The sequence below is a fragment of the Dromiciops gliroides genome, chromosome 3 (genome assembly GCF_019393635.1).
Source record: "Dromiciops gliroides isolate mDroGli1 chromosome 3, mDroGli1.pri, whole genome shotgun sequence".
In the NCBI taxonomy this organism is placed as follows: Eukaryota; Metazoa; Chordata; class Mammalia; order Microbiotheria; family Microbiotheriidae; genus Dromiciops; species Dromiciops gliroides.
The window spans coordinates 383,626,303-383,649,803 of NC_057863.1; the positions used below are offsets into that span (position 1 = coordinate 383,626,303).

At 34.1% G+C, this 23,501-nt stretch overlaps 1 protein-coding gene across 1 annotated transcript in view; it reads left to right on the forward strand.

Moving 5' to 3' along the window:
- DPP10 (dipeptidyl peptidase like 10) overlaps positions 1–23,501 on the forward strand; it is an 883,075-nt gene that overhangs the window by 741,159 nt on the left and 118,415 nt on the right. The window contains 3 exon segments of the mRNA XM_043992035.1: positions 484–557; positions 638–690; positions 693–712. Coding sequence (XP_043847970.1) covers positions 484–557; positions 638–690; positions 693–712 — 147 coding nt within the window.

The window sequence follows — 23,501 nt, forward strand, 5'->3', positions numbered from 1 at the left end:
ATTGTTATTGCTTCTTTCTCCTCCTCACTGCTGATGAACACTAGGCAATGATTCATGGAGATAATTCTTAGAGAGTAGAGGGGATAAGGATTGTGAGAGAGAGAGACAGAGACAGAGAGAGACAGAGAGACAGAGACAGAGACAGAGAGAGACAGAGACAGGTAGAGATAGAGACAGAGACAGAGACAGAGACAGAGACAAAAAGAGAGTACAAGAGTGCCCAAGCCTTATGGTTCATACACATACAATGAACCCAATATTTACCATACTGATCTCTAATATTAATGGGACAACTCGAAAGACATCTCCTACTTTTCTTCTCCCCTTCAATCCCACCAACAGCTATCTTTAGTTTTCAAATGAAACTAATTTCACCAGCGAAACAAATGTTAGCATGAAGTAACTTGTCTCATATATCTATATCTTTGAATGTTCCTGCTAATAGAGCAGTATGACTAATTATCCTTTAAATTGTCATTTCAGGTTTATCATTATTCATACACAGCCTCATATGTGATTTACAACATACATACAAGGTAAGTTCTTTCATATTCCATGTACTTTTACCCAATTTTCTGTTTGTTTTATAATACTATTAATTTATTCATATAAAATGTTTGCATTTTTTCAAGGGAAGTTGGGAGTTAAACCCTCCAGAGGTTGAGGATTCCATTTTGCAGTATGCAGCTTGGGTGTACAAGGGCAGCAACTGGTAAGAATAGAATATGGCAGTCTGTGGATTGGAAATATGGCTTTATCAGAGATGTATATCTTTAATTCAAGTAGCTGTAGCAAATTTGGCATAGATCATTATATTTTCCAAGTCTTTTTTTTGGGGGGGGGGCAATGGGGGTTGAGTGACTTGCCCAGGGTCACACAGCTAGTAAGTAAGTGTCAACTGTCTGAAGCCAGATTTGAACTCAGGTACTCCTGAATCCAGGGTCAGTGCTTTATCCACTGCACCAACTAGCTGCCCACCCCCAAGTTATTTTTATATGAATTTTTAAATTCAACCTTTACCATGGGGATAGTTGATATCATTTGCTTCATTTTACAGATGCAGAAATTGAGGCATGTACATGTACCATGTGCCTTGGTCACTCAGGGAGGAAGGGACCATGAACTGTAACTCAGATTTCCAATTCTTAGGCTAGAGAGGTGGGGGAGGGGGTGGGGTAAAGCAAGGGTGGGGTAGGGAAGAAGGAAAGATAGACATCTTATATGCCAGGAACTGTGCTAATTGTTGAGGGTACAAATAAAAGATAGTCTCTGCCTTCAAGGGGATACTATTTTAACAAGGTATGGCATTATATAAAGTGTTGCTGGGAAGGAGGATGGTACCCAGATTAGGGACATCTATTTGTTCCATGTACCTGGCAAGATACACACCTGGCTACTGTGGTGGACTGGCAGCTGAAAAGATGTGGCAAAAAAATTTCACATATCACAACTGGGAAGATGAGGTTTGGCAGTGAGGTAGATGGGGAGGAGTCTAATTTATATTGGAATGGAGGTGATAGGAGAGTAGGAGCATGTTGAAAAGATTTCAGGAAACTGACAATATATTTATTTTAGAATGCATTGCCTTCATGAATGTAAGTATGATGCTTATCAAACTTAAGTATAATTTTGTATAGTATTTGAAATTTGATTTCCTAGCCCCAGATATAACCAGTTTGATAAAAAAAAATGATGATAATATTAGAGAGGTATTAAAGGAGTATGTTCATTAGTAATTTCATGTCTCAAAAGAATGAGTATTACTCCCAATTTTTTTTCATTCTACTGTTTTGGGGAAATAAAATAATTTCACAAATTTTTATTAATTCAGCATACTTATAATTTAATGGAATGTTTTTTTAACCTAAATTTGTATATAGAGCAAAGTTGGGAAGGATAGTTAAACTTTTTGATCCAGATCTGTATTTTCATTGTTATGTGGAACTTCCAGAAAGAAATTCCACAACAAATGTAAAGGAATAAATGCTCCACAATTTAAAGCCTTACAGAGTAGTGTGTGTACCATAAGGATAACTGACTTGTGCATAAGTCATTCAGCCAAAACACGACAGAGGAATTACTAGAATCAATACCTTCTTGGCTATTGACCCAAATCTCTATCAATTATGCCCTACTACTTTGTCAAGTAATCAAAAATTTTAACAGCATGTTGTAATGAATTCTAACATGGTGAAAGAGTAGAGGCAAAATAAACACTTGAAACTCAAAGGAAAGCATGAACTTCACAGGCATATGTGACAGAAACCATTAGACAAAATCCATATAAAAGGACTAGGAACACAAGCTAAATATACCCCACAAGTGTGAATAAGCTTCCAAAAACCAAACATTTATTTGACCTATAACTAAATCATGAAGGACCAACATAAAAATATTCCATTGTCACCTGCAGTGGTCAGAGCCTATGGGAAGTCTTGTGTTCAGTTCTGAGGGCCACACTTCAAGAACTATATTAATAAACTGGATCACATCTAGGGGAAGGGGACCAGAAAGGTTGAAGAGGCATTATTTTATATGAGGATCATATGAGAATGCTAGAATGTTAAACATGGAAAAGAGGTGGCTTTGGTGACATGTGATTACTATTACCTCAAATAACTAAAGCATTAACATGCAAGAGAGGCTTTAGATTGATATTATGTTACTACCTAGATAAAAGTAATAAAGAAATCTCAAAGGCAGATATAGGCTCAATTAAAGGAAAAACTAAGCAGAACATCTTCTCTAGTGTATTGGCTCCCTATCCCTAAGGTGGTCAAACAGAGATTAGATGATCTTTTGCATGAATATTGGAGAAAATGCATCAGCTTTGCGGTTCGAATTAAATCCCTAGCCTTTCCAGTTCTAGAGTCAATGAAAAAATATATGTCTAAATTATATATAACATGTTTAAGTGGGGTCCCAATTCTAAGTTGAAAATTTTAGGAAGCAACAGGAAACTGTAAGCAGAAGATTTAATATTAGGAGAATCAAGATGGTAAACTATTCTGCACAAACCTACTTTCTCTGAGCTGAAGTCTTACCTGCCACTTCTTTCACTGAACTGAGAATAGACTGTATAATTTTAATTACCTAAGGTCTCAGGAAAATAGTGCTGAGGCAATTGGAGCTCCAGTACTATAATTGTAGCAGAAAGCAGATATCTATGTTTGAAAATTTGGTAGTTTTCCATCAATGATTGATATTTTTTTTTATTCCAGCTAATTGTTAAAATAAATAAATAAATACAACAAATATGTACATTATTTATGAAGTAGTTATCTGGCTCTCAATGTACTAGTGGCTGCTAGGGAAGGGAAAGGATTTGATAATTAAACAAAATGTATATAGCACTTGGAAGACATTTTATTTCTGTGTAGTTTTTGTTGTTAACTACAGTTTACTACTGTGAAAAAATTTATGGAATGTTATGCAATAAATCAGTGTTCAGGAAATGAGCAAATACCAAATCAAAAACATGCATGCATACACACACACACACACACACATACACACACACACATAAACATAAACACAAAATGATAAACATGAACATACTTGAGTATGGTCTTATTATATGGTTATTAAATATAACAAAACATAATATATTGAGTAAGATAACAAAAAAATTAACCTTTAATTTCTTTTGGGTGGGGAGCTACCAGTGAGAAACTCCTTCTACTAATGGTAGGAAGCACTTTCTCTGCAAGTGTCTTATAATGTAATTGTGTTGGAGCACTGAGAAATTAAATGACTTTTCCAGGGTCACTGAGCTAGAGTGTGACATCAGTGAGACTTAAATCCAGGACTTAATATACCTATGATTAAGTCTCTATACATTGTTTTGTTCCTCTAAGCTAATAGAGATATGTTAATACATATATTTGGGGTGTGATTAAAGGTAACTGTACTGAAGAAATTTGGTGGTTGTAGGTTGTAGATGTGATATTAAATTTAAAAGTTAAAACAGTTACATTAAATCAGTTATATTTTCCATGATTGTTACTTTAATCTAGAAAATGGAAGAGAAAACAGGTTAAAGGGATTTTAATTTGTTCAATTACATATGCTCAAATCACATAGTTTGGTGGTCCACACATTGAGAATATGGATTAGAATATTCTTCAAAGCCTTTAAGGTCATGTCTTTCAAAGAAAAGCCACCAGATTGTGTAACCCCATTCAATAATTGGAAAATAATTATTGATAGAACCCATCATACAGTACTGAGCCTGGAGTTAGGAAGGCCTGAGCTCAAATACAGCATCATGTATTTACTAGCTATGTGACCTTGGGTAGTCATATAACCATGTTTGCCTCATTTTCCTCATGTATAAAATTATCTGGGGAAAGATATGGCCAATCACTCCAGTGACTTTGCCAAGAAAACCCCAAACAGGTTCATGAAGAGTTAGACATGACTGAAACAACTGAACAACAGCAAAAGCAACAGCAAAATTTTCAAATGAATATGGGCAATGGAGAGGAATTTTAGGAACCATCTTATCCAAACTCCTAATATTACAGATAAGGTAACTTAGGACAAGGGGCAGCTAGATGGCTCAGTGGATAGAGTACTGGGCCTGGAGTGAGAAAAACTTGATTTCAAATTCAAGTGCTGATACTTATTAGCTGTGTGACACTGAGCAAGTCACTTAACCTCTGTTTGCCTCAATCCATTGGAGAATGAAATGGCAAACCACCTCAGTATCTTTGCTAAGAAAACTTTATACAGGGTCACAAAGTTATATATTACTAAATGACTGAACAACAATAACTTAGTACCATAAAAGTTAAGTAATATTCCCATGGTAACATAGGTAGCAAATAGCTTAGGTGGAATCTGAACTAGGTCCTCTCATTCCAAATTCAACTCTCTTCTCTATAGCTCATCAGTTGTGTAAACTTCCAAAGAAGTTTTTCATTAACCTTGACTAGAAATTCATTCTTATCTATGTTTAATAACTTTCAAAGTTAAAGTATTCTTCATCATATCTAACCTCAGTCCTTCAAACTCCACACACATTTCATCTTATTCTGCACAAAGTGAAGAGTATTTGCTTTGCTTAAGAATGTTTCATAATGTACTTATTCAATCTTATCAAATCACCCTTATTGAACTACTTCCTCTTCATGTCTGAGACATAAGCAAATGGGTTTCTTTGTTAACAAAATTTTATCATGCATACTTAATATGCCATGGGTTCAATTTTATGGAATTTAAATTGTAACAAAAGAAAGCCTGGCCCAGTGGATATGATTCTACAATTAAAGCTGATATGTACTTAGGGGGCAGCTAACTGGTGCAGTGTATAAAGCACCGGGCCTGGATTCAGGAGGACCTGAGTTTAAATCCGGCCTCAAACACTTCACACTAGCTGTGTGACCCTGGGAAAGTCACTGAACCCCAACTGCCTGACAAAAATATCCCCCCAAAACAAAACAAAACCAAAAAAAGATGATATGTACTTGATTAAGCTCAAATCAAGTGCCATCTTTTACAATTCTTTCCTCTACTCCATTGCCAGGTATTAGCATCCCCCACCATAATTATTTTCAACCTATTTATACATATGCATAGATAATACCTGATGCATGTGTGAGATTTAAAATTGGATATTAGATCATAAATCTCCCCTACTTAACTTTTCCCTTAATTTATCTCCCAGACTAGTAAATGGAAGAAGCTTCTGGTTTTCTAGATAGAGCCTTTATTGTATATAAGGTGTTGTTGATTAGAAGGATAGGAAAATAGAAATACAGTACAAATCGTCTTAAATCTAGGCTTAGTCTATATTCCTTATAAAAACTCACCAAACCAAAAAGGCCACCTTTGGAGTGAGGGAGACCATCTGTGCCGCGCCGCCAGGAGTCCCGCCAAGCAGGCAAAAAGGCCTACTCTCGTTCTCTCCACCCCGGAAGTCAAAAAACCCGGCAGGCAGTCTGACATGCGCAGCAGGCGGGCTGTACCCGGCAGGCAGTCTGACATGCGCAGCAGGCGGACTGTTCATCTCCTCCCCAAAAGGGTGGTCCTTGAAAAACTGGCGTCTTTCAGTTATCCTAACCGACTGTTAAAAACTTTCATATTTTACCACACATGGTAGATGATAAAAGTGCATTTGAGTTTATTGCTTTATTGTTTAGATATTGAACCAACCATAGGTCAACTATTTCTATTTGTTATAAAAATATAGAAACATTTATCAAACTTGAAAATATGTCTATAAGTCTTTACTTCAATATAAATTCTGATTATTTTGTTTATATCAGAATGTAAGATCTAGCATAAACTCCATGATCATTTAATTATAGTATTTATTTAGAAATCTACTCTATCCTTTTTTTGTATTTGTTTGTATTTTAATGAAACGGGGTTTCCTTGTGTCACCCAGGATGGAAAGCAATGGCAATTTAAAGGTTAAATCCTAGTAACGATTGTCATGGGAATATTAACTTTTTCTGTTTCCTACCTGTGCCATTTTTTTTTATCCTTAGGCAGCCTAGTGGTCCTTGCTTCGCCAAGACTTACAGAATTGTCAGCAATTATATCTCTGAACCTCAAACTCTTGTGCTGAAACAATCCAACCTATCTTTGTCTGCTGAGGAGAATAGATTGTAGGCATGTGGCACCATGCCTGACAAAGTTATTCTATTTTAATGTAAGGTTGTTTGCCTTTAAAAAAGCTTAAAACTATTAGTATGTAGGTAGATTTTGTGGTATTTGAGAAGAGGTGGCATGGCATAATATATAGCGTACTGGACTTAGAGTTATTAAGACCTGAATTCAAATTCCATTCCCCATCTTTTTTATTTAATGTCTCCATGAGTGCCAGAGAACTCCATAAGACCTTAAGTTATAGAGCAAATTTTGATCTATATGTTTAGAAAGAGTTCCTATACTGACAAAATCAAAAGTCCTTGATTTAATGAAATAAAAATCTCATAACAGTTCATCTTATTCTGTCTCTGACAATGGCACCAAATATCATATTCTCCACAAAAAGGAGAAAGCTCGAACTGAAGTTACTTTGAATGTAACCTCGATCCTTTCATCTCCCTTCAAAATTCTGATTTTGATTTTTAAACTCTAACCATTACTTATTAAGCAATTATCATGGGAAAGTATGGGATTGTATGGAGAATAGTTGCTTAATGTTTGTTAAATGAATGAGATGATAGTGGTCTTTAAATATCTGAAAGGGGGCAGCTAGATGGCACAGTGGTTAAAGCATTGGCCCTGGATTCAGGAGGAACTGAGTTCAAATCCAGCCTCAGACACTTGACACTTGTTAGCTGTGTGACCCTGGGCAAGTCACTCAACCCCCATTGCCTGCAAAAATAATAATAATAATAATAATAATAATAATAATAATAATAATAATATCTGAAAGCTTTAAATACCTGAATAGTTGTCATATGGAAGTGGAATTATATTTGATCTATTCAGCCCCAGAGAGAGAACCAGGAACAATTAATGGAAATGGAAGAGAAGCAGGTTGGGCTTAATGGAAGGAGAAACTTCCTAGCAATTATAACTATCCAAAAGTAGAGTGAATTGCCCTTGAAAGTACTAGTTTCCTTCCTTACTTGAGTCCTTTATGACAAGACATTTTAGAGGACTCTTTATCATGTAAAATAGTCATCTGATATTCACTCTTACTCAAAAATGTTATTAGTTGTCTCCTTTCTGGTCCTAAAATTTCTAATACTTTAGAACATGTATGTTCCCACCACATAACTATGAGTAAACAAAAACTTCAACCCACTGGACATTGCCAGAAAGAATAGAAAAAAAAAATTGTTCCAGCCTTTTAGTTTTCAATATTCAGCCTGGTCCAACTATGTAACTGAGAAAAACCTGCTCCTGCCTACCGATTGAAGCTTTGGGAGACAGATAAAAAGATTTCCAAAGTTCCTATTTAAAGAGGGCTCAGAAAGCCAGGCAACTCTTCATTTCCCATCAATAGACCCGTGGGGATTCACCTCAACTATGATCTTGTCCTTGTGTTGCATATACTCTTTTCTTCAACTCCGCCCCCCACCCACCACCAACTATGCTTTTCCTATTGTGTGTTATCGTCTCCATTAGATACTCTGGATATTTGTCAAAGACCCCTTTAAATAAAAAAAACAATAAACACACATATATACACACACGGCACATTGTACATGTATATTATACACATGCATATAAATGTCAGTGTGTGTGCACACTTACACTTATTATTATTACTTAATAATTATAATTATAGAATTTTGAGGTAGAAATAATTTGTTAAGCTTACTCAATCTCATGGCATCATGACATCAGAACAGTGATCTCCCAGTTTCAGCTTGATATACATCCAATTATGATGAAGTAACTCACTCACTCATCAGGTAGTCTATTCCAACTTTAAACAGTTCTGATTGTTGGGAACTCAATCTCAGCATGAATAAAATTTTTATTTTCTCTATTTCTTCCCTTAGTTTCTGTTTTTCTTCCTAGTCCATATAGAATATATCTAATTTTCATTATAAATCTTATCTCTTCATATATTTAGGGATATTTATCATATTTCTCTAAGTCAAAATTTCTCTTCATCAAGTGGAAATATTTCTATTTTCCTTTATCCAGTTCAAAAAGCACCCATTTTCCTTTTCATGATTTTCACTGACTTTCTCTGAAACTTCTCTAATTTTATTACTTCTCTCTTTATGTATAGAGCCAGAATTGCATATATCTCATGTAAAAATGCACCATAAAGTTGTATACTGTAGAGAGCTGTTAACTGAATATTGTTGACTAACCTTTCTAAAGAATACAATATCTGCCTTCCCTACTTTTAATGAATCTTTGAATGTTCATGGAATAGTTTTTTAAGCCCTACTAAAATCTGGAAGAATAAAAATAATGAAACTACTAGAAGAGTGGTTCTTAACCTGACTTCTGGTTTTAGATAAGTTTCAAGTGGTAGGAGTGTAAACTTAGATGGGAAAAAAAAATATCTTTATTTTCAGTAACCTAATTAAAATTTGTATCTCCTTTAATTATAAAAATATAATAAAATAATATTCTAAGAATTAGTTCAAAATTATTCTGGTTGGTATTCAACCAGAATAGCAAAGATGTCTATCATAAAAACATAAAATATATATTACACTCAAGGAAGCCTATGAGCACTTGGCTGAGATGATTTATAGGACTGGCAAGGCAGGGAGTCTAGTTACCTCATGTTCAAAATGATTTAATACTTTGATTTTGAGTGTATTTAAATGGTGCTGTGAACTTGGAAGTGATGTAAAGACCTGTGAAAGATCAAGTTCTTAATATGGGCCAATGTGGCCATGAATAAAAAATGGTTGTGCATATTCTTTGGTCTTTTAGGAGAAAGCCAATAGAAAGACATTTAATGTCTTAATTGTGATGCCTAATAATTTATCTGTGGAGGATTGTTTAATGAACTCAAAGACTAAACTTGTAGGCTTTTAAAAAGTAACAACCACCAAAAAATACACAGAGATAAGGATTTTAGCCACAAGAATATTAAAACCATAGGTATTTTTACATTCAAAAGTTATTGCATGTTATCCCTGGAATTAAGCATGAAATTATTTGGTAATTTTTCATGTACTTTTTAACATACTATGGGAAAAAATAGGAAAAGACCATCTTATTCACTGTAGTAAATGACTGAATAATCTTTCTTACCATGAGGTCTCTCCTCTAAAATATAACTCTATATGTAACTCCCCAATCTATATGTAACTCTCATTTCATTTTTCATATGTTACTGTGTTATATTTATTGATGTGGTATCTTATTTTGCTGCTGAAATATAATCTTCATGATGTCAGGGCAGGGGATGGCTCTTTGTATACCTGACCTTTTGTGTTCCTCAGAACACTTAGGTCAATCTCTTGAAAATAATAGGCACTTGATAAATATTTTTTAAATTGAGAAATATATATATATATACACGTGTGCATAAATATATGTGTGCCTATGTCTCTGTGTGTGCATATTTCACTATCTATGGCTGTAAGTTACTGACAAGGTAATGTAGAAGGGGTTTCTTCCTCAAGAGATCTCAATATTAATGAAATTACATTTCTAATCTGATCACTATCCTACAAATTTCTTAGAAAGAAATGTATTTGTAAATAGTAAATAGTCCATTTCATGTAAGCTTTGGAGATTTTGTCCATTTTTAGTATTGTCAGCAAAATAAAGCGTTACGATTTGATTGAATTGGATTGGAGATGAGCCATGAAAATACTTTAATTGGTTTAGCCATTAAATAAATTAAATATACAAATAGTCTTGGTAGAATATGGATAATTAATTTTCATGCTTAATTTTCAGATTTCTAATTTTGTTAGAAAATAATTCTCACCATATTATCCCTCTTCCCCAAAGTTACAATGATCTTCTCTTGACTAATTTAGATCCATTTTCAAAAGCTTGGTCTTTTATAAGTGGAGAAAATTATTAATGAAAATATGTTAGTTAACAAAAAGTAATATATTTAATTCAATAATTCCCTTTGAGGGATAATACAATAACTATAGGTATATTCAATTATTGCACAATTGATTATAAATATATTCCTTAGGATAATCTCAAAATATTTAAAGTTGGAAGGAAATCAGAGCTAATTTAGGGTAATCTCTTGTTTGCAGAAATTGAATCCCCAAAGAATTTAGTGACTTTACACAAGTGTGTTCAAAAATCAATGGCAACTGGGTCAACTAAGTGATGCAGTGGATAAAGTACTGGCTCTGAATTCAGGAGGACCTGAGTTCAAATCAGGCCTCAGACACTTGACACTTACTAGCTTTGTGACCCATGGCAAGTCACTTAACCCTCATTGTCCTAAAAAAACAAACAAATGGGGCAGCTAGGTGGGGCAGTGGATAGAGCACTGGCCCTGGAGTCAGGAGGACCTGAGTTCAAATCCAGCCTCAGACACATAACACTTACTGGCTGTGTGACCCTGGGCAAGTCACTTAACCCCAATTGCCTCACTAAAAAAACAAACAAACAAACAAAAACAATGGCAACAACTCATATGGCACTTTAAGGTTTGCAAAACACACATAGACTCAATTTATCACCATTGTACCTTCTGAAGTATGTTCTACTTTTTAGATGAGAAAACTGAGAATGGTGAATGTTAAAATGTTTGTCAAAGGTTATGTGTATAGTGAACATATGAAGCAAGATCCAAACATAGAACTTCATGACTCAAGGTTGATCACTGAGCAGAATGAACCTCTAAACCTACATCCATTATCTATAGATTCATTGCTTTTTCCTCACTATATCACATCCTTTGGTATTTCTTCACCAGTATAACCAGTCAACACTATGACAAGCCATCCAAAATAATTCTTTAACTATGTCACTTCTCTATTTAAGATATGGCAGTAGTTCCCAAGTTAATATCACAGATAGTTATCAAGCTTTGTCACTTATATATCAGCATTTTTATTATTTGAATTTTTATCCATGTTTTCATTGCTACAAATTTAGTAAAATTTCTCATTACCATATTCCTGAGGTTTTTTTATAATCTCCTAAGTGCTTACCTGACTTTCTTCTATTTCCTTATCTGACCCCAATCATTATTCACATCACTGCCAAACTATTCTTTCTTATTCATAAGTTTGATCTTGTTGCTCTACTAAAATCCTTCAATTGATGATTATTGCCTGCCAAGTGAAATGCAAGCTGTTTGGTCAGCTCTTCAAGCATCAAGTATGATTCTGATACCATTTTACATTTATAAACTTATGCTATATTATTTTCATCCATATACTCTATTCCAGTGGACTCTTAAACCCTACACACACTGTGCTTTACTTGAATATGGTGTTTCTGGCCTAATCTTTATCATAATTCCACTTATTGAATTTCCATCTTTAATTTAAATCACAACTCATATGATTTACCTACCAATTGATGTACTTTTTTATTCCACAGTGCATTTATCATACATTTTTATACTAGAATTATTTGTAAATGGTGTCTCTTATCCTTCTGTTACAGTATGTACTCCATTAGGGGAGGCACTCCATTTTACCTACTATAAAATTTGTATTGCCTTTAGCATCTGCTTGGATAAAGTAGGGGCTAACAAGACATTTGGTAAATTGTTGCTAAAGTTTGCATTTATCTGTCTGGATTTCTCCTTGTTCCAAATCTATCCCCACTCTATGTATTCAAACTTTTTTTTTTCTTCTTGTCTCCTATTACTAATTTGCTTCTCCAGTCAGGCAGGTCTTGTTTTCTAACCATGAGAGAAGAAAGTTATACCTTTAATGCTCCTTTTCCAGTGCAGAAGTTTAATATAATCAATGCTGACTTCTGTCTTTTTAAAAAATTTGTTTTCCATTTATTATAAGTCTTTAACACACAGTTCAGCACAGAAACATCTCTATTTGTGCATGTGAGTCAGTGAAAACTGATTTGATCGGCACAGCCACAGGATCTAGTTTCTATGTGTGCTAGGGCCTAACTCATCCTAAGACAGGCATTGCCTCCCCACCCAGATTTCTTGGTTGCTGTAGCACGGTAGGGTTAAAATTCTTGGGTCCCTGCCCATCATTCTTCATTCCAAATATTATTAGGTAACTCAAAATGATAAATCTGACTTTAGTGGTCCAGATGTCCAGACTACTATGTTATATCCTAGGTGATGGGACAGTCTCCTATCAATACAATACCAGATCTTTGCCTAATATTATGTATAAATTTGAACCCTGAATGACTTTGGAGACATTGGATCAGAGTATATAGCTTGTTACATGTCTAAGCCACTAGTTTTCTCATGAAACTATAGACAGTTGAAGGTGCCCCCCATCCTGCTTATCTGTCCAACAATATTGAAAGAGTCTATGAATCACTACAGCTTTTCTGAAAGGCCCAAAAGATTCTAAATTATGCCTATTCTTTTATTCAACAAGAGCTCTAAGGCTTTTACTCCAAAGAGAACAAAGAAAGAAAAGAACCTATATGTACAAAAATATTTATATCAGCCTTTTTTTATATTAGCAAACAAGTGAATACTAAAGTGTTGACAATTTGGGGAATGGATGAAAACATTATGACACATGCACATAATGCAATATTATTGTGTTATAAGGAACAATTATGACCATTTCAGAGAAATTTGGGAAGATGTATCTGAAGTGATACAGTGTTAAGTGAGCAGAAATATGAGAACAATCAACCTTTTGATAATACTTTAACGATGAAAAGCTTTGAAAGACTAAATAATTCTCATCAATGCAATGAACATACAACATTTCAGATGACTAATGAGGAAGAATGCTACCTATCTCTTGACAGAGATTTCATTGTCTCAAGATGTATAAAGATATATACATTTTGGAGAATGAGAAAATTTTTGAAATTGTTTTACTTGATTATGAGTATTTCTTTCCTTGAATATATTTTGAAATTATAGAATCCCAGTTTCAGAAATGAAGTCAGTGGTTAATCTCTTCAACCTATATGTAAGGAAGAATACCACTTTCAACATTTGCAAGATAATTGATTGATAACCTCCCCTAAAAGGAAGTGAATTTACCCCCTTCTAGGACAGCTCACTACTGTGTAGTTTCTAATTACTAGGAAGGTTTTCTTTGGATAAGTTTAAATTTCTTTTTCTGCAATTTATACCTATTGTGCCCAGTTCAACAATCTGGAACCCAGCAGAAGTCCCATCTTTATTTCACAAAATAACCCTTAAAAAACTTGAAAGCAGTGAAGTCATGCCTCTTGACTCTCCTCTTCCCAACACTTGCTTAAATTTTCTTTTTGTTAATTGTCTCTTGTTTCTAGGCTGGATGCTCATGATTTTCATGGTCACTTACCTCTGGACAACCAGCTTATATATATTCTTCCTCAGAAGTGGTTTTTATAACTGAATAGAATATTCCAAATATAATCTTACCAGGAAAGTCCAGAACAGGGGTGTGAACTCCTAATTCCTGGAAGTTTCACCTCTCTTTATACGGAATAAATATCAATTATTTTTCTTGGCTACTATAAAGCACTGTTGACTAATTTTGAGTTTTAAATTCACTAAAATTTCAAGATCTTTTTTTTAAAGTGAGCTTATACCTAGACAGTCATTTATATTATACTTTTTGTATTATTATTTTGAACATAAATGTATAACTTTAGATTTATTACTTTGAAATCTCATTTGATCAAATTTTGTCCAATGTTTTGGCTTGTGAATTGTTTAAAAAATGTTTTCCTCTTTTACAAGTTCATTAACTCTCTGCATTGTTTTATCTGAAAATTTTATAAGCTTATAATATATATATATATATATATACATATATATTAGTGATAAATATAACTTATGCAACGCAGTCCCTTGGAGCATTCCAGTGAATTCTTCCTTCCAAGCATTAATCAGTATGCTTTGGATCTAGCCACTGAATCCAGGTAACTGTATGAATTATCACCTAGCTCTCATCTTTCCATTTTCCAACAAGAATAACATAGGAGAATTGCCAAATGCTTTATTAAAATGTAGGTAAAGAACATCAATCTCAGTTTTATGACCTACTAAATTCTCAACACTAGGAAAGAAGTAAGGAAGGAAGGAAAGAAAGAGAGAGAGAGACAGAAAGAAAGAAAGAAAGAAAGAAAGAAAGAAAGAAAGAAAGAAAGAAAGAAAGAAAGAAAGAAAGAAAGAGAGAGAAAGAAAGAAAGAAAGAGAGAGAGAAAGAAAGAAAGGAAGAAAGAGAGAAAGGAAGAGAGAAAGGAAGAAAGAAAGAAAGAAAGAAAGAAAGAAAGAAAGAAAGAAAGAAAGAAAGAAAGAAAGAAAGAAAGAAAGAAAGAAAGAAAGAAAGAAAGAAAGAAAGAAATTTAATATTCCTGTTAGGTAGTATTCCATTTCAACTCAAAGATTCTATGATATTAGACGTAAGAAGTCATAAGGAATACTCAAGGGGAAAATGGAACACTAAATTAGTTCAAGTTGGAAGAGTATCATGAGAAAATTTTGATAAGGTGGACTGTGGCCAGATTTTAGAAATTCCAGGCTACTACATTTGTATGTATTCTTTTAAGAAATGGGAAGGGTGGATAGAGCATCGGCCCTGGAGTCAGGAGTACCTGAGTTCAAATCTGGCCTCAGACACTTAACACTTACTAGCTGTGTGACCCTGGGCAATTCACTTAACCCCAACTGCCTCACTAAAAAAAAAAAAAAAAAAAAAAAAAAGAAAGAAAGAAATGGGAAGGACTTCACACATTTCAATGTAGAAGTGAAATAATAGAAAAGTTATTTTCTTAAGATTCAGCTGGTGCTTTTGTCCAAAAACAATTTGTCCAGAAAGGGGGTTAAAATGCAGTCAGGGAGAAAAATTAGAAACTGTTTCAGTAGTCCAGTCATCATAAGATAAGTAACACTATATTTAGGAGATAAGCAGAGTGGGTTTTTTCACTATCATCTAAATTTGGCAGCTGTTCAAAAGTTATTTTTTAAAACTCATTCTCATTAATGTAAATTAAGCTCTGCAAATATTAGAGAAGCTACATTTTGACCAAAATATGCATTCACAATACCTTTCTCTTAATATTGATTCAGTCTTTTATGATAAAAGTATAAAGATGCTTCTTACTGCCTCATAAAATATGAAAAATTGAAATTGATAGTCATGAAAGTATTGGAATTAAGAAATAAACACATGCAGAATTTAATTTCATTTAGTTTTAATTTATTTAGCTTCATAGCTAATTTTTCAACTGTAAAATGAAGTAGCCACAGTCTCCTTGTTATCTTTTTAATCTGCTTTCTAATTTCAGTAAAATTCAAAAGGTCACAAGTATTTCCATGAATATGGTCCAGGTCACATTTTATGTGTGTTTTATAATTTGGTTTGTTGTTCATATAGGGTTTAGTCTTCACTTTTTAAGTTTGTTATGTTTATTTTGATCACTTTGCTTGGAATTTTCTATTTTGGTGGCAAAGAAAATCTCATCAAGAGATCTTAAAATTTTTAGGGGCAGCTAGGTGGCACAGTGGATAAAGCACCAGCCCTGGATTCAGGAAAACCTGAATTAAAATCTGGATTCAGACACTTGACACTTACAAGTTATGTGAACCTGGGCAAGTCACTTAACCCTCACTGCCCCACAAAAGAGAGAGAGAGAGAGAGAGAGAGAGAGAGAGAGAGAGAGAGAGAGAGAGAGAGAGAGAGAGAGATCTTGACACTCTTCAATTTAACAAAAATAATTAATAATTTATGAAATGCAAGACACTGTTCTAACTCTGAAGTTATAAAGACAAAAATAAAATACCTCTTCCTCTTAGTGAGTTTACAGTCACCAGGAAAATGCTATCATCTATCTATCTATTTATCTGTCTATCTGTACATATATATGGTAACAAAGAAAAACAAACAAATAAATGGTGATGTACTAAAGAATAAGAGGATCAGAAAAAATTTCAGAATGGAACTATCAGAGGAATTCGAGTTTAAAAGAACTTGAGGATCCTAAGAGGTACGGAGGAGTAATTAATCAGTGAAAAAAAAGTACCTACAATGTGTGAGTCATTGCCCTAGACAGAGTATAAAAATATAGTAATGAAACTAACCCTACTCACAGTTCACAATAAATAGGAGGAAGAGGAGGAGGAGGAGGAGGAGGAGGAGGAGGATGAAACACTTTACAATTATCATCTCATTTTATTACCACAACAATTCATAGAGATATGTATTACTTTTGTCCCAATTTTGCAGATGAGTAAACTGAGGCACATCATAGTTAAGTTACTTGCCCAGGGTCACACAAGTGGGTATAGGAGGCAGGATTTGAAGTTGGAGTTTTCTAGACGAAAAGTCTTGCACTCTATCAGATAGTTGTGCCAGCTCACTGTCGAAATTGAAGAAACAATTGGTAAAATTTATATTTCTTCTCTCTCCCCCTCCACCTCCCCCTCTCCCCTCTCTCTCTCTCCCTGAATTTAGCTGCCTCCTTTAATACCTTCCCTTTTTACCCCTCATCCTTTTTCCTATTCCCTTTACTTCCTACTTCTCAATAGAGTTAAAGTTCTACATCCAATTGAGTATGTAAATATATTCTTCTTTGAAGCAATTCAGACAAAAGTGAGGTTCAATTGTCCCTCCCCCCATTTCCACTTCTACTAAAAAAAGTGAGTTTTGAACTCCTCTTGTGAGATTTATCCCCATTCTTACTCTCCCTTCCCCTTCTCTTATTGCATCATTCTTTCTTGCCCATCCATTTATTGTAAGATTATCACAGGCTCTCAATCTATGAAGAGGCCTCCAACTACCCTAATAATAATAATAATGATAAAATTCTTAGGAGTTACATGTATAATCTTCCCATTTATTTGTTTGTTTGGTTTTTTTTTTTTTTTTAGTGAGGCAATTGGGGTTAAGTGACTTGCCTAGGGTCACACAGCTAGTAAGTATTAAGTGTCTGAGGCCGGATTTGAACTCAGGTACTCCTGACTCCAGGGCCGGTGCTCTATCCACTGTGCCATCTAGCTGCCCCTAATCTTCCCATTTATGATGGTAAACAGTATATCATTTTGAGTTACTTATTATGTCTCTTTATTTTTAACATTTTTATGCTTCATGCACAGGTAAGTAGGTTGTGCATTGGATAGAGTATCAGGCCTACAGTCAAGAAGACTCATCTTCTTAAGTTCAAATATGGCCTAAGACTTACTAGCTGTGTGACTCTGGGCAAGTCACTTAACCCTGTTTGCCTCAGTTTCCTCATCTGTAAAATGAGTGGGGAAGAAAATGACAAACTATTCCAGTTCTTTGTCAAGAAAACCCAAATGGGGTCACAAAGTGTCAGAAATCACTGAAAAATCCCTCAACAAGATATATTTGAAAGTCATTTTTTCTATTCAATTCTGGTCTTTTCAAAATGAATGCTTGAAGATCCTCCACTTAATTAAATATTCATTTTTTATCCATAGGATCATACTCAATTGTGTTGGATAGATTATTCTTGTTTATAATCCTAGTTCCTTTGCCTTCCAAATGTTCTTGCTACTTTAACTTGGAAACTAATAAATCTTGTGTGATCCTTATTGTGGCTCTATGGTATTTGAATCATTTCTTTTTGACTTTTTCAAGTATTTTTAACTGAGGAGATCTAGAATTTAGCTGTATTATTTCTGGGAGTTTACATTTCAGAATTCCTTTTAAAAATTATTGGCAGTTTCTTTCAATTTTTATTGTACCCTCTGGCTCTAGAATATTGGGTCAGTTTTTCTTTTTCTTCTTTTTGAAAACACCAATTTTTGTTTTCTTTGCAGAGCAATGAGGGTTATACAGGGTCATACAGCTAGGAAATGTGAAGTGTCTGAGGTCTGAATTTGAACTCAGTTCCTCCTGAATCCAGGGCTGGTGCTTTATCCACTGTGCCACCTAGCTGCCCCAATGGGTCAGTTTTTCTTTATAATTTCTCAAAATATAATATCTAGTCTCTTTCTTTAATCATGGCTTTCAGGTAGTCCCATAATTCTTAAATTATCTCTCCTTGCTGTTTTCCAGATAAGTTTATTTTTTTCTGATGAGACATTTTACATTTTCTTTTGTTTAATTTGTTTTATTGTTTCTTGATGTCACATACAGTAAATTATCTCACATTTGCCCAATAAGAATAAAGAAAAATGATATGCTTCAGTCTGTATTCAGACAATATCAGTTCGTTCCTTGAAGGCAGATATTTTTCTTCATGAGTTCTTTGGGATGGTCTTAGATCACTGTATTGCTGAGAATAGCTGTCATTCACAATTTTTGATCATACAATATTGCTATTACTGTGTACAATTTACTCCTGGTATCAGTTCATATAAGGCTTTCAGGCTTCTTCTGAAATCACACAATTTTTCATCTCTTTCAGCAAAATAATATTTCATTACAATCATATACCACAACTTGTTCAGTCAATTGATGAGCATTCCTTTAATGTCTAATTCTTATCCACCACAAAAAGAGCTGCCATAATTATTTTTGTACAAATAAATTCTTCCCCACCCCCTTTTTAATCTTTTTGGTATACGGGCCTAGCAATGTTGTTGCTAGATTAAAAAGTATGCACTGTTTTATAGTTCTTTGGATATAACTTCAAATTACTCTCCAGATTCGTTTGGATCAGTTCACAGCTAGTTTTCATTATGAGTTTAAAAGCAATAACAAATATACTATAATAAAACTAACTTAAAGTTATCAAGATCTTTCCTCTCAAGAATCTTATGAGGTACACAGTAAACATTCTCTATCCATAATTTACAGATGAGGAAACAGAAAGTAATTTATCCATAGAAACACAACAGATGGAACTATTAATTGAATTTAAATCTTCTGTTTCCAAAATCAGGACCTTCCAAGGTCAGGGATATTTCTATGAGACTACCATGCCTTTTTCAACATATATCACTAAAATGATACATAACCATATATATGTGAATATTCATGTGAGTTAAGTAAGCAGGTAAAATATATTAGGTGACAGAATGAAGAATTTCTGAAAAGGTTATGCTATATAAATATCATGGAATATTGTGGTTCTCTAAAGAATAATATGAAGAATTCAGGGAAATATTGAGACTCATGAAGACAATCATGCAAATCATAATAAAAAATGGGGGAGGGAGGGGGAGCTAGGTGGCGCAGTGGATAGAGCACTGGCCCTGGATTCTGGAGGACCTGAATTCAAGTCCCGCCTTAGACACTTGATACTTACTAGCTGTGTGACCCTGGGCAAGTCACTTAACCCCAATTGCCTCAACAAAAAAATAAAAAAAATGGGAGAGGGAAAAATTTGCACACACATACACACATGTATGATACCAATAATAATGTAAATGAAAACAATATTGAGAAGCAGTATCATTCTTTTTTAATCATAAAAGCATTTTATTATTTTCTAGTTACATGTAGAGATAGTTTTCAACATTTGTTTTCATAAGATTTCTAGTTCTGAATTTTTCTCCCTCCCTCCCTTTCCTCCCCTCTCCCCAAGACAGAAAGCAATCTGATATAGGTTATATATATGCAATCACATTAAACATATTTCTGCATTAGTCATTTTGTGAAACAAGAATCAGAACTAAAGGGAAAACCTCAAAAAACAAAAAAACAAAAGTAGAAATGATATAGTTCAGTCTGCATCTAGATTCCACAGTTCTTTTTTCTGGATGTGGAGAGCATTTTCCATCATGAGTCCTTTGGAATTATCTTGGAAAATTGCATTGCTGAGAAGATAAGTCTGTCACAGTTGATCATCACACAATGTTGTCTATACTGTGTACAATGTTCTCCTGGTTCTGTTCATCTCACTCAGCCTCAGTTCATGTAAGTCCTTCCAGGTTTCTTTGAAATCTGCCTGTGCATCATTTATTATAGCACAAGAGCATTCCATTCCATTCACATACCACAACTTCTTTAGCCATTCCCCAATTGATGGGTATCCCCTCAATTTCCAATTCTTTTTCACAACAAAAAGAGCAGCTATAAATATTTTTGTATATGGGTCCTTTTCCCTTTTTAATTATCTCTTTGGGATAAAGACCTAATAGTGGTATTGCTGGCTCAAAGGGTATGCACAGCATTATAGCCCTTTGTGCAGAAGCAATATAATTCTGAGGTATCTGCTATTTTTCACCTGATCATTTAAAATTGTGTCCATATTCATTCTCAGTAAAGTGAAAGGGTATTACAAAGGTAGAATGTGATATATACTATTAAGCACAGGAAATGCATTTTTTTCCTTTGTTATAAAGTGGTTAGTTAAGGGGAAACACCAATAAAAATAAAATATGCAGCTAAAAAGAAACATGAATTGACAGTTATGTATAAGAACCAAAATTGTATTCTTATGTAAGAGTACAGTTTGAGCTACAGGTACAGTTTGAGAATGTAGTTCTAAATATAATCAGTTTTCTTTAAATGGGTTGATAGAACATTTGAGGATTTTCCCTACACCCACAGATTCTCACCAATAATCATTTGAAATCTCCATATTTTCCAACCTTGTTTCAGTTGTTAAAATAGATTTCTGTTACTTGACAAGAAATAATATTGTTACAATAAAATTCCCTAAGTCAATTTTCCCTCTAGCTAGGATTGTGCATATAGGGTACAAAAAAGGATGAGTACATAGATGAAACTGAACTATGGCCACATGGTTTTGAACTGACAATGATGATAATAGACATAATCAATAAATACTATTCCCAATGTGACAGAGATTATAAATTCTGAAAGCAGAGATATGAATACTGCAAACCCCTGCAAGTCCATAACACCTACAGTTCATTGTCCAAATATCAAAAGCATTGGGGCAGCTAGGTGGCACAGTGGATAGAGCACTGGCCCTGGATTCAGGAGGACCTGAGTTCAAATCTGGCCTCAGACATTTAACACCTACTAGCTGTGTGACTCTGGGCAAGTCACTTAACCCCAATTGCCTCATAAAAAAAAAACCAATAGTTTTCTGTATGTGCATATTTCTGGGGAATGATGTATGATAACTTGTGATATTAAGACGTGATTTAGTATTTGCCATTGAATAATTATAGAAGATGTGTAGACATGAAAAATAATGGATACAAAGAATAAAATAGGTAACTGTGCTCCAGAAGTTTATATTCTACGAACTTATTCATGTCCACAGATAAGCAAATATAAGATAGATATAAAAGAAAGTGATCTGCTTTGAAAGCTACCGAATACTGTGACAATCAGTCTTTTAATGTGAGAGCACTTGAACTGAGCCTTGACAAAAGCTGGCAGTTCCAAGAGGTAGAAATAAGCATGGCATATTATGAAAAGCTAAAGAAATAGGATAGAGGATGGCATGAATAAGGAGAAACAAGTAAACCTTTTTTGTCTTAAATTTGGAGTATACAAAGAATTGGAGTATACAATCAACCTAGAGTGAAAATCTGAAGCCATTGTAAGGGCTTTAAATATCAGTCACAGGAGTTTTTAAATAATCCTGTCTGGAATTGACAGCTTCTAAGACTTCTTGATCAGAGGAATGACAAAATATGTGGTGAAATATGAGATTTAGAAAGATGAATATGACAGTTTTGTGAAAAATAAATTGAATAAGGAGCATAGTAAATGCAAGGAGGCCAATTAGGTTCTTTTAACCATCCAGATTTTACAATGATCCAGCTACTTAAGAAACTAAGGGAGTTGTGGAAAGTATGAGTGGAAAGAAGAGAATGGTTACAGACAGTAGGAAGTATCACCAAGACAGCAATTTATTGGCTCTAGTGTGGGTGAGTCTAAGTTATGAGTTAAGAATGACACCTAGGTTGTGAAGCTAATTAACTAAAAGAGTTGTGGAGCTCAGCACAAAAACTGAAGGGAGCATTGAAAAAGCTAAGCAAGGTTAACCATACCATCAAAGATGAAATGAAGCTTGACTCTCTCATGAAACCCCTGTTCAGCTACAAAAGCTGGAAAGATAATTACATTAAAAAATATTGAAAATCCAGAGATCATTCACAAGGAGTGAATAACTGTACATATCTATTTGAATCAGAGGAAAATTAAAGATGAAAATAATTCACTCATCATCAACCATAAGGAATTCAAAAATTAAAGCTATAAAAATTGTACAGCCAAAATTCTGAGCTTCTACAACAAAGAAAAACATCAATAAAATGACAATTCAAGTAATATAATAACAATCATAATAATTGTCATGTATATGGTTCTTTAAGGTTTGAACAGTGCTTTATAAATATCTTAATCTTTACAACAACTCTGGGAGGTAGGTGCTTTTATTACACCAATTTTCCAAATAATGAAACTGAAATTGACTAATGTGACTTATGCATGGTCACACAGGTAAGGTCTGACAGAGGCTTTTTTGAACTCAGCTCTTCTTTAGACTCCTGGTCCAGCATGCCATGCACTATGCTGCATAATCGTCTCTATATAGTTTCTACTATATATGAAATGAGATCTTAGCAGAGTGTATGCTTACAAATATTGGACAAAAGATACTAAGAATAATTAAGCCTCAAGAACTGAGTATAATTCTCCCAAGAGAGGCTAGACAGGGTGGAAGTTTAGTGGAATATAGGATTTTTTAGCATTTTTTATTAAAAAGAAGTGAACAGGAACCTTGAAATACAAAGAAAGTAGACAAGAGAAACCAATAAAGGTAAATTTATTTAAACAATTGGAAGGAACTGTATGATGATATAGGGTTAACATTCTAATAGAGGAAAAGAAAAAAAAAGTCTCTTCAAAACCAGAATGTCTTCAAAGAATATTGTGTACTAAAAAAAAAAAAAAGAGGCACTATGCTACATTGGTTTTCTTTTGAGAATTTGAAAACAGCATTGAGGGAAGAATAAAAAAGAAAAAAATCTTATAAAATATAAAGAGAGTGGCATTTTTTTAACTTCTCAGAATCTGTAAGAAAAAGATTATGTAAACATGGAGTAAAGGGTAGGGTATGAGAATTAGATGGAACTCACTCATCTG